The sequence below is a fragment of the Callithrix jacchus genome, chromosome 13 (assembly GCF_049354715.1).
Source record: "Callithrix jacchus isolate 240 chromosome 13, calJac240_pri, whole genome shotgun sequence".
Taxonomy (NCBI): domain Eukaryota; kingdom Metazoa; phylum Chordata; class Mammalia; order Primates; family Cebidae; genus Callithrix; species Callithrix jacchus.
The window spans coordinates 16116959-16129159 of record NC_133514.1 but is presented as its reverse complement, the minus strand read 5'-3'; the positions used below and the strand labels follow the sequence as shown (position 1 = coordinate 16129159).

Sequence of the window (12201 nt, the reverse complement as noted above, 5' to 3'; positions counted from 1 at the left end):
AGGACTGCAGGCAGAGGAAGCGGCAAGCAAGAGCAGGGCAGTGCCTGGGAAGGAAAGGCCAGTGCAGCAGGTGCAAAGAGACCTGGGCTGCCAGTGGGGAGGCGGGAAGCCTGGAAGAGCCTGCAAGGCCTTGGGGTTTCCTGGGTTGTTTTGTCCCTATCCTGAGAGTGGTGGGAGCCACTGCAGATTTTTTTGTGTTGGAAAGGTCATCTGGCTTTGGTCTCCATGGTCGTCTATGGAGAATGGACAGAAGGTGTTTGAGAATAAACAGCTAAGAAACCATTGCAGATGTTCAGAAAAAAGATGACAGGCTAGACTCGGGAAGTGGGGGTGGTGGCTCTAGAGAGAAGCGGAAAGACTCGACTGGTGGAGATGAAGTCACTGCATCTGATGATTGATGGGCTGTGTGGGTGAGGAAGCAAGAGGTGCCAACAATCATTTCTGGGCTTCTGTCCTGCATCATTGGAGAGGGTAGTCGAACCCCCATTTACTGGGTCAGCAGGACCGGAAAAGGCCAGAGTCATGGAGGAGAGAATGAATTTATTCCTTAAGTAAATATTTATTAAACTCCTACCGTGTACTTGGCTCTAATATGGGCATGGGAGCAGAGTCAAAACAAACCAAAATCTTGAAATTATCAAGCTTATGTTTCAGCTTGGAATGATCAAAAAATGAGATCAATCAATCAAGTCTTTAGTGTATCAGATGGCCTGGAACACTGTTCAGTAAGTATCCCGGAGAAGAGGTCTTAGGGAAGGTGACTAGAGAGGCAGGTGTTGGGGTTGGAGTTGCAATTTCAAATAGAGTAAACAAGAAAGACTTCCAAAAGAAAATGGCATTTTGGAAAAAAAAAAAACAACAGATAAAAAAAGTTAAAGAGTAAGCCATGCAGCTCTCAAGAGGATGAGCAAAGGTCCCAGACCTGGAGAATAGCAGGTCCCAAAGCTGTGAGCCTGGAGTACAAGAGGGTGAGTGTGTACAAGGGGGTGCACAGGAGAATGGGGCAGATGGCTGTGGGTACCAGATAGCAGAGGGCCTCCCAAGGCCTTCTAAAGTATTTGCAAAAGTTTGGTTTTGCACATACTCAAGGGGAGGTAGATTTGGAACATCCAAAAGGCACAAGTCAACCATTAGCTGTATAGATCTGGAACTCAAATGAAGTTACATACAGGAGGTAAAAGTTGGTGAGTTACTTATGTATAGTTAAAATAACCATGGTTGGGGATGAAATGGACCAGGCAGAGGAAAGAAAAGAAAGAGTGGAAAGTCTGGAGCTAAGCATGGCGACTCATGCCTGTAATCCCAGCACTTTACAGGCACTTTACAGCACCCAAGGCAGGAGGCTTACTTGAGCCCAGGAGTTTGAGACAAGCAGTTCGAGACCAGCCTGGGAATCATAGCATGACCCGATCTCTAAAAAAAAAATTTTTTTTAATTAGCCAGGCATGGTAGCATGTGCCTGTGGTCCTGGCTACTCAGTAGGCTGAGGCAGGAAGATTGCTTGAGGATTGGAATTAGAAGCTGCAGTGAGCTGTGATCAAGCCCCTGCACTCCAGCCTGGACGACAGAGTGATATATCCTGTCTCAAGAAAACAAAAATTAAAAAATAGAAAAACTATAGGCTCTAAATGCATCAGGGTCTAGCATTAGCTCTAGTTTAATCCAGGTCAACATAAGAGGACGGGTACCCCAGCTGTACTTGTTACATACGCCTGTGTGTTGCATGAAATCAGGAAGTGTGACCACAGAGACAGCCGTGGTTCCATGAAATCAAGAACACCAGACTTTCAAGTGGAAAGCATTCTAGTCTAAATCACCTGCTGAGTGAGTATGTGATTTTGGTCAATCACATAATCTCTGAGTCTTGGTTTTCTGATCTGTAATTTAGAAAAATAATGCCTATATCACAGGAAAGTTTTGAGATTTAAATAGCATATAGGAGTGCTCAGGAAACTGTTAAGTAGTTTATAGTCCTCAACATACCTCAAAGTGTACTATAGAATATAAAATCCTTAGGAGTGATGTAACCTCAGTGCCCTTCCATTCTATGGGATATTTCCCCAAATTCAGAATATATAAAATTACATCTTCTCCTTCCAGCCCAGTGAGATCTCATTATCTCCTTTGTTTCCATCAAGGGTACCACTATTCTTCCTATTCCAAGACCAGTGACTTTGTTTTTGTTTTTGGTTTGTTTTTTGTTTTTTTTTTGAGAGACGGGGTGTTGCTCTGTCATTCAGGCTAGAATGCAGTGGTGTAATCACAGCTCCCTGCAGACTTGACCTCCTAGGCTCAGGCAGTCCTCCTGCCTCAGCCTCCTGAGTAGGTGGGCTAACAGGCATGCACCACTCCTCACAGCTAATGTTTTTAGCTTTTCTTAGATATGGGGTTTCTCTATGTTTCCTAGGCTGAAGACCAGTGATCTTTGAATCAGCATCAACTCCCCTATCTGCCTTCTCTTCTTCCATCACCAAAGAGGCAAACACTGAATGCTGTTACTTTTCGTTCTGCTCAGTTCAGCCTGTGAGCCTTCAGCTGGGCATAGATTCCACTGTTGGCTTACATTGTCTACACTTCTTCTTTTGTCATGCGGCTTCCACCTTCCAGAACTTCCAGTGAATGAACATGCCTTTGAGTCTTTGAAACCTACCATTCATAGTCTGGCTCATTCTTCCAGTCCAAGTTCATCTCTTCTCCTGGAACTCTGATCTTTCTGCCCCTGGGCCTTCCCCTTTCCACGTGCCTGCCTGGTCCTTCTCACCCCTTCTCTTTACCTTTCCTTATCTCATTCATCCATCTATGTCCATCTAAGGCCCATGATTTCCTTGGAGCTTCCTCTTTCCGCTGAGCTAATTCTTGCTGACGTGCTTCTCTAATTCCTTGGATGGTTATCGTCTGCATCATACAACTAGCATTTTATTATACTCTGATCCTTTGCCCACCGCGTTTCATCTGAATGATAGAATTTCAACAGGCTTAAGTCCCATGGAGTTTTCCTAGCTTGGAAAGTGTTACCATGTATTCCAGAAGACCCGGCAGCTTTTACTCCCTTCATTCAGTGTTTGCCTGGAAAGTGTAATTGCCTTCACGGTACTTACGCTGTCATGTTTACTTATTTATTTACTTGCTTCTTTTTTATTCTGTCCTCCAGAAGGTAAGTTCTGTGACAGCAGGATCACCATTATTTTCCTGTTTCCCAGCTGATCTTCTGTTTGCCCAATAAATATTTGTTATATGATGGACAAGTGATTTTCAAAGACATTTTACAAGACAACCTGGGCCCAAGTCTTGGTTAAAAATTCCAAACTGCTCATTTCATACATGGCTGTGTTTGCACTTGCCCAGACAACCACAGCTGTGAGACAAATTACTCCCATTCCTGGGGCCTAGGAAATTTCTTTGGAAAAAAAAAAAATTGATTAAACAGATTAAATTTACAGTTTAGGGTGAAGAAAATAGTATTTAATGCAGTGATTTTCTATCAGACTTTCTGGATTGGCTGGGGACTGTGGTCCATTGCTCCTGTTCTCTGTGACTGTCTCTGTGCCGGAAGACACTTAGGCAGTGCTGTTCAAGTGCTGGTCCACACACTGTTATTGGATCATGATGAGATCGTTAAGGAGTTCCTCAATGTAAATTAATTATTCCTTCCTTCCTTAGGAAGATATTTTGTCTTGACATGAAACTATCAGCATGCCTGGTCATGCCATCGATTTAAACGAGGGCACAAGTTTCTTATTTCCTTGCAGATGGATCCTGTTTACAGACTGGCCATGGTCCTTGGGCCACACTGGAAGAAGCACTGGCCTAAGTATTTTTCATGCCTATGATTTAACTTCTGAAATAAACCGCAGCTCTTGTAAGATATGACGGTCACTGTTGGGCATGGACTAGATACTCACTAAGAGCTCGATGGTGTGGATTGAACTTTGGCTAGGGAGGGCCATGTCTCCCTCAGAACCCAGAATGCCAGTTGCCTCTTCACTCTTCCTATTTAATGACTTCCCTTGCTGTCTCTCCCCTTCAGAATAAAATCTTCATCTACCGGGGAAAGGAATATGAGAGGCGAGAGGACTTCAGCCTGAGGTTGCTAACCCAGTTTCCCAATGCGGAGAAGATGACCAGTACCACGCCTCCTGGGGAAGACATAAAGTCCTCTCCAAAGCAGTGTATCCTTCCCATGGGGAATACGGCTCTGAGGCACTTACTGCTCTGCACAGCCCCAGCTAAGCCAGTGACGATAGGAGCTACAGTCCCATCCTCTCAAGCACTCTGATGCTGGTTCCCATTCCATGTAAAATCCTTGGGACCCTAATAGTGTTAGCTGGTGGCGATGACATAGCAAAAGAAGTGATAATAGACAAATGATGGATATGAAATATATTTCCTAGCCAGATGGCGAACTTAGGTGGAACATAGACTTCCTATTCTGAATTCTGGATTCTGTTGTAGACTTCGAAACAGTATCTCTGCACTGGTGGGTTGGGGTACTAAGACTTTCTAAGACTCCATCATTAAATCAAACCAGCTGCCCTTACCCTCGAGCAGGTATTGAAGCCTAAGTTTACCACTTATCACTTGTGCGATGTTGGATTTTAACCTCTCTTATCCTCAGATTCTCCGTCTGTGAAAAGAGAATAATAATATCCCTCTTGTAGAGTTGTTGTATTAGAGATAACATAATCAAAATCCCTAGCACAGTGCCCAGCTATGGCATGGGATAAACAGATGGGATCCAAAGATAAAAGCATTCCTGTAGCCTGGGCTCTGAGTCTGGTGATTTCAGAGGGATGCTTGTCCCAGAAAATTGTTTAAATCCACTTCTAAGCACCTATTTCCTGGTAAATTATAATCATTGAGTAAGACATTTTGGTGATACATAAAGGAACTCCATTTTCAGTGCAATCCTGGCATTCGGGTCAAAGGCAGTGATTGGTGCTGGTGGCATTTCTGACTGTAAACCAGGGGGAACAGGGCCTTTGCTGTCTGCCATCTTGGTGGCCCCAGCCCTTCTCCTTTCCTTAACGAGCTCCTCAGACATGCAGTGCTTCACCGTAAAGCCAGTGATGAGCTTGCCGCCCAGCTACAAGGATAAACCAGTTCCAGAGCAGATCTTAAAGTAAGTGATTTTTCATTAAAAGAAAAAAAAATATCCTTGTCTAGGCACAGTGGCTCACATCTGTAATCTCAACATTTTCCAAGGCTGAGGGAGGAGTTTTGCTTGAAGCCAGGAATTTGAGACCAGCCTGGGCAACAAAGTGGGACTCTGTCTGTACAAAAAAGAGAAAAGTTGGTTTCTCTCTCACACTTGTTTGGAATATCGAAACCAAAGCCTTATATTTATTACAGTTTGCCAGACCTACTGTCTTTTCTTTTTTGAGTGTAAGATAAAAGCTTGGTAATTCACATGGATGTGGGGATTTTGTATTTTTAAGCAGAGGACATTCAGGACTTTCTCTCCTAGCTTTCATATCCCTGAGCATTTATTCTCACCCAGAACCATCACGGAGGAGTGGCTGGTCCCCAGGGATAGAGGGCCTCATTACCTCTGTTAAAAAGCTGAATGGTAATAGGGTTGATAGAACTCTTATAAAACTGTACAAATGAGATCACAAACCTAAGTATAAGTGGGTACACTTTTTTTTTTGGAGGTGGAGTCTGGCTCTGTCACCCGGGCTGGTGTGCAGTGGCACGATCTTGGCTCACTGCAGCCTCTACTTACTGGATTCAAGCAATTCTCCTGCTTCAGCCTCCCGAGTAGCTGGGACTACAGGCACACCCGACACCCAGAAAATTTTTTGTATTTTAGTTGAGACAGGGTTTTACCATGTTGCCCAGGCTGATCTCGAACTCCTGAGCTCAGGCAATCCACCCACTAAGAAACAGGGTCTTGCTGTCACCTAGGCTGGGATGCAGTAGCATGCATAGCTTTCTGTAACCTCAAAACTCCTGGGCTCAAGAGATCTCCCTCTTCAGCCTTCTGAGTAGCTGAGACATGTGCTACAATGCCTGATGTGTGTGTTTGTGCGTGCGTGTGTGCGTGTGTGCGTGCATGCATGCGATCTTTCTGTGCTGCCCAGATTGGCTGGTCTCAAACTCCTGAATTCAAGCAGTGCCTCCCACCTCTGCCTCCCAAAGTGGTAGGATTATGGACCTGAGCCACCACCCCTGGCCACGTATACCTTTTAAACTGTGTGCTTTCACTGGGGTCTGTTGGGGGGTGGGAAGTAGGGGAGGGACACTTGGGAATAGGGAGATTGGGGAGGAAGAGCATTGGGAGAAATACCTAATGTAGATGATGGCGGGTGGAGGCAGCAAACCACCATGGTGTGTGTATACCTACATAAAAGTCTTGCAAGATCTGCACATGTACCCCAGAACTTAAAGTATACTTTTTAAAAATATAAAATTGTGTACTTTGACTTTGAGAGGCTGAGACAGGGATCACTTGCAGTCAGGAGTTCAAGACCAGCCTGGCCTACATGGTGAAACCCCATCTCTACTAAAAAATACAAAAAAATTAGCCAGGCATGGTGGTACATACCTGTAATCCCAGCTACTTGGGGGGCTGAGGTAGGAGAATCACTTGAATCCAGAAAGCACAGGCTTCAGTGAGCCAAGATAGCACCAGTGCACTCCAGCCTGTGCGGCACAGTAAGACTCCAACTCTAAATAAATAAGATTGTGTGCTGTGAAATAAATTCCTAAATAATATAAAAGTTAGACATGAAATAGGCCGGGCGCGGTGGCTCACAGGTCAAGCACTTTGGGAGGCCGAGGTGGGTGGATCACAAGGTCAAGAGATGGAGACCATCCTGGTCAACATAGTGAAACCCCGTCTCTACTAAAAATACAAAAATTAGCTGGGCATGGTGGTGCGTGCCTGTAATCCCAGCTATTCAGGAGGCTGAGGCAGGAGAATAGCTTGAACCCAGGAGGAGGAGGTTGCAGTGAGCCGAGATCGCGCCATTGCACTCCAGCCTGGGTAACAAGAGTGAAACTCTGTCTCAAAAAAAAAAAAACAATGTAAACATGAAATAATATTAGATTGTGTGCTTTCTCAGGCCTTCATGTGGAGGCACTGTCGATTGTGAGATAGCTTAGTGGGGAACACTCAGACCCGGCAGATATGTCACAGGTTTTGTTGAAATCAAATCCGGAAGTGGTTTTTCTAAGAGAGAAAATACAGCTTTGCTGTGTCCTTCTGCAGCTACTACAGAGCCAATGAAGTGCAGCAGTTCAGGTACTCCCGGCCGTTCCGGAAAGGAGAGAAGGATCCAGACAATGAATTTGCTGTGAGTTTGCCCCTTTTGTCCTTTAAGAGGTAAAACTGACATCCCAAGTGTAGGTCTTCCACCTACCTAAGCAGCTTCCACAGGAAAAACAATAGCACCTCTGGGAACAGAGGCCTCCCCTGCTAATTACCTAGCCAACCACCTGTCATCTCCATGGAAAATGCTGGAGTAGGAGTCCAGAATCTGGACTCTTCCTAGGCCTCCTTCTCATAATGACCTTGGCAAGGTACCCCTCTCTGGACCTCACGTTTCCCTCTGTAGGGTAAGAAGTCCCAAGTAGTGATCCCTTTCAGCCTTAAACATCCAGAATGCTTGAATTTTATGAGAAAATTTGGCTCATTCCCTACAAGGCATTTGGGAATAGAATCTCACTTAATTGAAACAGGGAGTTTGGCTGTTTTCCCTGGGAATTGACCAACATTCTATGTTTTCCTCCTGGGAATTGACCAATATTTCACATTTTTCTTCTTGCCACCAGACGATGTGGATTGAACGGACCACATATACGACTGCATATACCTTTCCTGGGATTCTCAAATGGTTTGAAGTCAAACAGATTTCAACAGTGAGTCATTTGAAATCAGCACTTAGAAAAAAACTTTCTGTCTCCAGATAGAATCACAGGCTTTGTTGAATTCCCACTGCCGTTCACACCAGCTTGGCCAGACTCCTCTGGCCAACTTTGTTTTTCAAAAGAGAAATAAAAGGCATGCTTGTATAGTAGAGCTCCTTTGTAACACTGATGTGACAACACCAGCCCTAAAGGTCACTCACAGTGAATGGCTCTTTTATGTCCAGAGGAGTGGTGTCTGCTCAGCGATCCAGCTGGCACCCAGAAACATTTTTGGAATGCCGCTTCGGAGTTGCCTGTCAATTACATCTTCCCTCCCAAAGCCTTTTCTTCTTTCTCAGTTAATCATGCCACCAGTCACCCTAGACTCCTCCCTCTTCACTCTCCCAAAAGCCGCTGATTTTACCTGTTTAGTGTTTATTAAATCTATTTTGTTTCCTACCTCCTCTTTGGCTTCCCTGCCATGCATAGCCTTCTCAGGTCCAGTTTCCTCACTGCCTCACTGCCTCAGTGGGAATTCCATTAAGGAAACCTCGCCATTTCATCGACTCTCATGCTTAACACCCTTCCACGGCCCAAGTACCTGGAGTATAAAGTCCGTCCTCCTTAGCACACGCACATACAGCCTAACTCTTCCGCGTCATCTCCTAGGCAATCTGTTGGAACCATACTGCTCATCCCATGCTAATTACAGTCCTCAGTGACATTGGATCATTTTCTCTGCCTGAAACACACTCTTGCAATTTCTGCACCTAACTAACTCTTGTCAAGGCACCACTCTCTTAATGAATTCATCTCTGGAACACCCAAGTTGGGTGACCTACCCTTAGTCTGTCCCTTGTGACACCCTGGTCATGTTTCTAACCTAGCACGTTTATATGTCCTGAGATCCTGCTAACACAGTCAGCTCCTCCAAGCCATGAAGTACATGCATCTTAATCACTTTTGTATATATGGTGCATAGCATGGTACTTAGCCTAAAACAGATGTTCAAGAAATATTTCCTGAACAAATATGAATTGGAGTTTGATGTGTTACAAGTCATGGTTAGGTACAATGGCTCATGCCTGTAATCCCTGAACTTTATGAGATCAGGGTGCGAGGATCACTTGAGCTCAGGAGTTGGAGACCACCCTGGGCAACATAGCAAGACCTCTACCTCTATGAAAAGAAAAGCTCGATGTGGTGCCATGTGCCCTTCACCCTAGCTGCTTGTGAGGCTGAGGCAGAAAGATTGCTTGAGCCTGGGAGTTGGAGGCTGCAGTGAGCTATGAATATTTGCACTACTGCACCGCAGTCTGGTCAACTGAGTGAGACCCTGTCTCTAAAAGAAAAAAAAAATTGGGGGCATTACTCCTCAAGTATGGATATGATTTTTGGATGGAGACTTTTGGATTCAAGTGTGGAATAGGAAGTCATGTTGGCTGATAATGGGTAGAATGAAGAAGGAGATACTTCTTTTTGAAACCTGATTTTGAAGGCATTTCCATAGGAAGAGCTCTCTGAATCTGTACTTTGTCTTATTTTCTTTTCATCCAAAATTCAGCCTGTAGATTCTAATACATCCTATTATTTCTGACTTCTGATAACCTTAGAGTTCATACTAAGATTATGTATGGTCTGAATGCATGGCCTCCAAGATCACGTACTTCCTTTCACGGAGGAAGCATCAAATGTTTTGTCACTGGACAGTTTTGGTGCAGAAGTGACTCAGAACTGATATACCGCTATTCTATTGTCAATGATCTTCCCAAAAGTCTCCAAGGAAGCATTGCCTAAGAAATGATTCTTACCACAGGTCCAATTCTTTTCTTCCCAAATTTTCTGTAGACATTTTGTCCAAGGAATAATTATTACCATAGCTCCCATTTTTAAGTCATCATTCTACTTGGTAAGGAGATTTTAAATACCTTATTTTGCATCTTACCACAATTCCAAAAAATTGTGGTGTCCTTATAAGCTAGTGGTCCCCAACCTTTTTGGCACCGGGACTGCTTTCCTGGAAGACAGTTTTTCCATGGACCTGGGGTGAGAAGGTGGAGGGTGTTGGGGGATAGGGGATGATTTTGGAATGATTCAAGCACATTACATTTATTGTGCCCTTTATTTCTGTTATTATTGTATTGTAATATATAATGAAATAATTCTACAACTCACCATAATGTGGAATCAGTGGCAGCCTTGAACTTGTTTCCCTGCAACTAGACCGTCCCATCTGGGGTTGATGGGAGACAGTGACGGATCATCAGGCATTAGATTCTCATAAGGAGCATTGCAACCTAGATCCTTCACATCCACAGTTCACAATAGAGTTTGCACTCCTATGAGAATCTAATGCTGCCACTGATCAGACAGCAGGCAGAGCTCAGGTGGTAATGAGAGTGATGGGGAAGAGCTGTAAATACAGATGAAGCTTCCCTCACTCACCTGCTGCTCACCTCCTGTTTCCTAACAGGCCACAGACTGGCACTGGTCCATGGCCTGGTGTTTGGGGATTGCTGTTTTAAACTTAACCTTGATAAGCAAATCTTCCCTTTTCTATAGCTTGTGGGTATTTTATGATCTTCAGGGAAAGAGTTAAACCTTTTCAGTCTTTCCTTGGAGCTGAAAAGTGTCCTTTTTCTCCCATATGCTCTGTCACCCAGGAGGAGATCAGTCCTCTGGAGAATGCCATCGAAACCATGGAGATGACCAATGAGAGGATCAGCAACTGTGTTCAGCAGCACGCCTGGGACCGGTCCCTCTCTGTGCATCCCCTCTCCATGCTGCTTAGTGGCATCGTGGACCCAGCTGTCATGGGGGGCTTCTCCAACTATGAAAAGGTTCGCTTGGTCCCAGAACCCCCTAAGGATTCACAGACCTGGGTGTCTCTGTGCCTCCCTCTGTGCCATTTGCCACTGACAGATTCATTTCCTACAGCTACTCTAAGAGATGTTCACTTTCCCTTCTGGCAGGTAAAGTCAATGAAATGATAGTCCCTGATTTCTTAGAGACTATCAGCAACCCAGCAGGTATAGAACATTGCCTAGTAAAGCATCCCGGGGGCGGAAAACCCAGTGTACCTCTGGTCAATGCACCTGTTAGTCTGTCTCTCCTGAGTGGTTTAAAGCTAATGGGTGGACCTCAGAACCCAGGACGCACTGGAAATGGAGCAGCATCTCTGGAGATGGCAGAACCACAGTCTCTTTAGAATTAGCTTCTTGGGGCCGGGTGCAGTGGCTCACACTTGTAATCCCAGCACTTTCAAGTCAGGCGGATCATGAGGTCAAGAGATCTAGACCATCCTGGCCAATATGGTGAAACCCCATCTCTACTAAAAAAATATAAAAATAAGCTGGGCATGTGGCATGTGCCTGTAGTCCCAGCTACTCGGGAGGCTGAGACAGGAGAATTGCTTGAACCCAGGTGACGGAGATTGCAGTGAGCCAAGATTGTGCCACAGTACTCCAGCCTGGCACCTGGCGACAGAACAAGACTCTGTCTCAAAAAAAAAAATTAGCTTATAGGGGCTGGGCACAGCAGTGGTTCATACCTGTAATCCCAGCACTTAGGGAGGCCAAGGCAGTTAGATCACTTGAGGTCAGGAACTTGAGACCAGGCTAGCCAACATGGTGAAACCACATCTCTACTAAAAATACAAAAATTAGCCAGGCATGGTAACATGCACCTGTAGTCCAAGCTACTCAGAAGGCTGAGGCACGAGAATTGCTTTTAACCCCGAAAGCAAAGATTGCAGTAAGCCAAGACTGTGCCAGTGCATTCCAGCCTGGGCAGCAGAATTAGCTTCTTAGATCCTTGCCCTGACTTGGTATGGCAGAGGTTGTATGGACAACTGATGGCCCTAGCTCTACAATTAAATTAGTTCAACTAAGTATTCTTCGTTGAGACATGAAAGCATCAATCAGCACAGTTTAATCCATGGCATAGGGTTAGGATGTGACAGTATTTAAAATAGTCATCATGCATTCAGTGTATGTTAAATATAACTGATAGAGGCAGAATTTTTCATTGCTGTGGTATGTTTTCAGTGGCTAAATATTTTTTGAATATAAACTTTTTAGATATAAATCCACGTTTGGCAAGGAGACCTTTGTGGAGCTGCCTGAAGAGTGCGTAGAAATTAAAGCAGCCAGAGGGGAATGGCAAACAGCATTAACTGGGTGGCGCTCTTGTGTCCGTGTCCGTGTGTGTGTGTGTGTGTCCTAGGAAGAGCAGGGCTTTGCACTCAGTTGCTCCCCAGACCCAGTGCTTCCCATTGGCCACTGTGTGCTCTTGGCAACATGCTTCACCTCTCTGAGCTTCACATATCTGCAAAGTGAGAAGAACGCCTAACTT

The 12201-nt window shown here is 44.9% G+C and overlaps 1 protein-coding gene across 7 annotated transcripts in view; it reads left to right on the top strand.

Moving 5' to 3' along the window:
• DOCK5 (dedicator of cytokinesis 5) overlaps positions 1-12201 on the top strand; it is a 219064-nt gene that overhangs the window by 189762 nt on the left and 17101 nt on the right. For all 7 annotated transcript variants that reach the window (XM_078347202.1, XM_078347201.1, XM_008979098.6 and 4 more), the window contains 5 exons: positions 4028-4169; positions 5038-5119; positions 7211-7295; positions 7774-7860; positions 10512-10688. In XM_078347202.1, coding sequence (XP_078203328.1) covers positions 4028-4169; positions 5038-5119; positions 7211-7295; positions 7774-7860; positions 10512-10688 — 573 coding nt within the window. The remainder of the gene's footprint in view (positions 1-4027; positions 4170-5037; positions 5120-7210; positions 7296-7773; positions 7861-10511; positions 10689-12201) is intronic.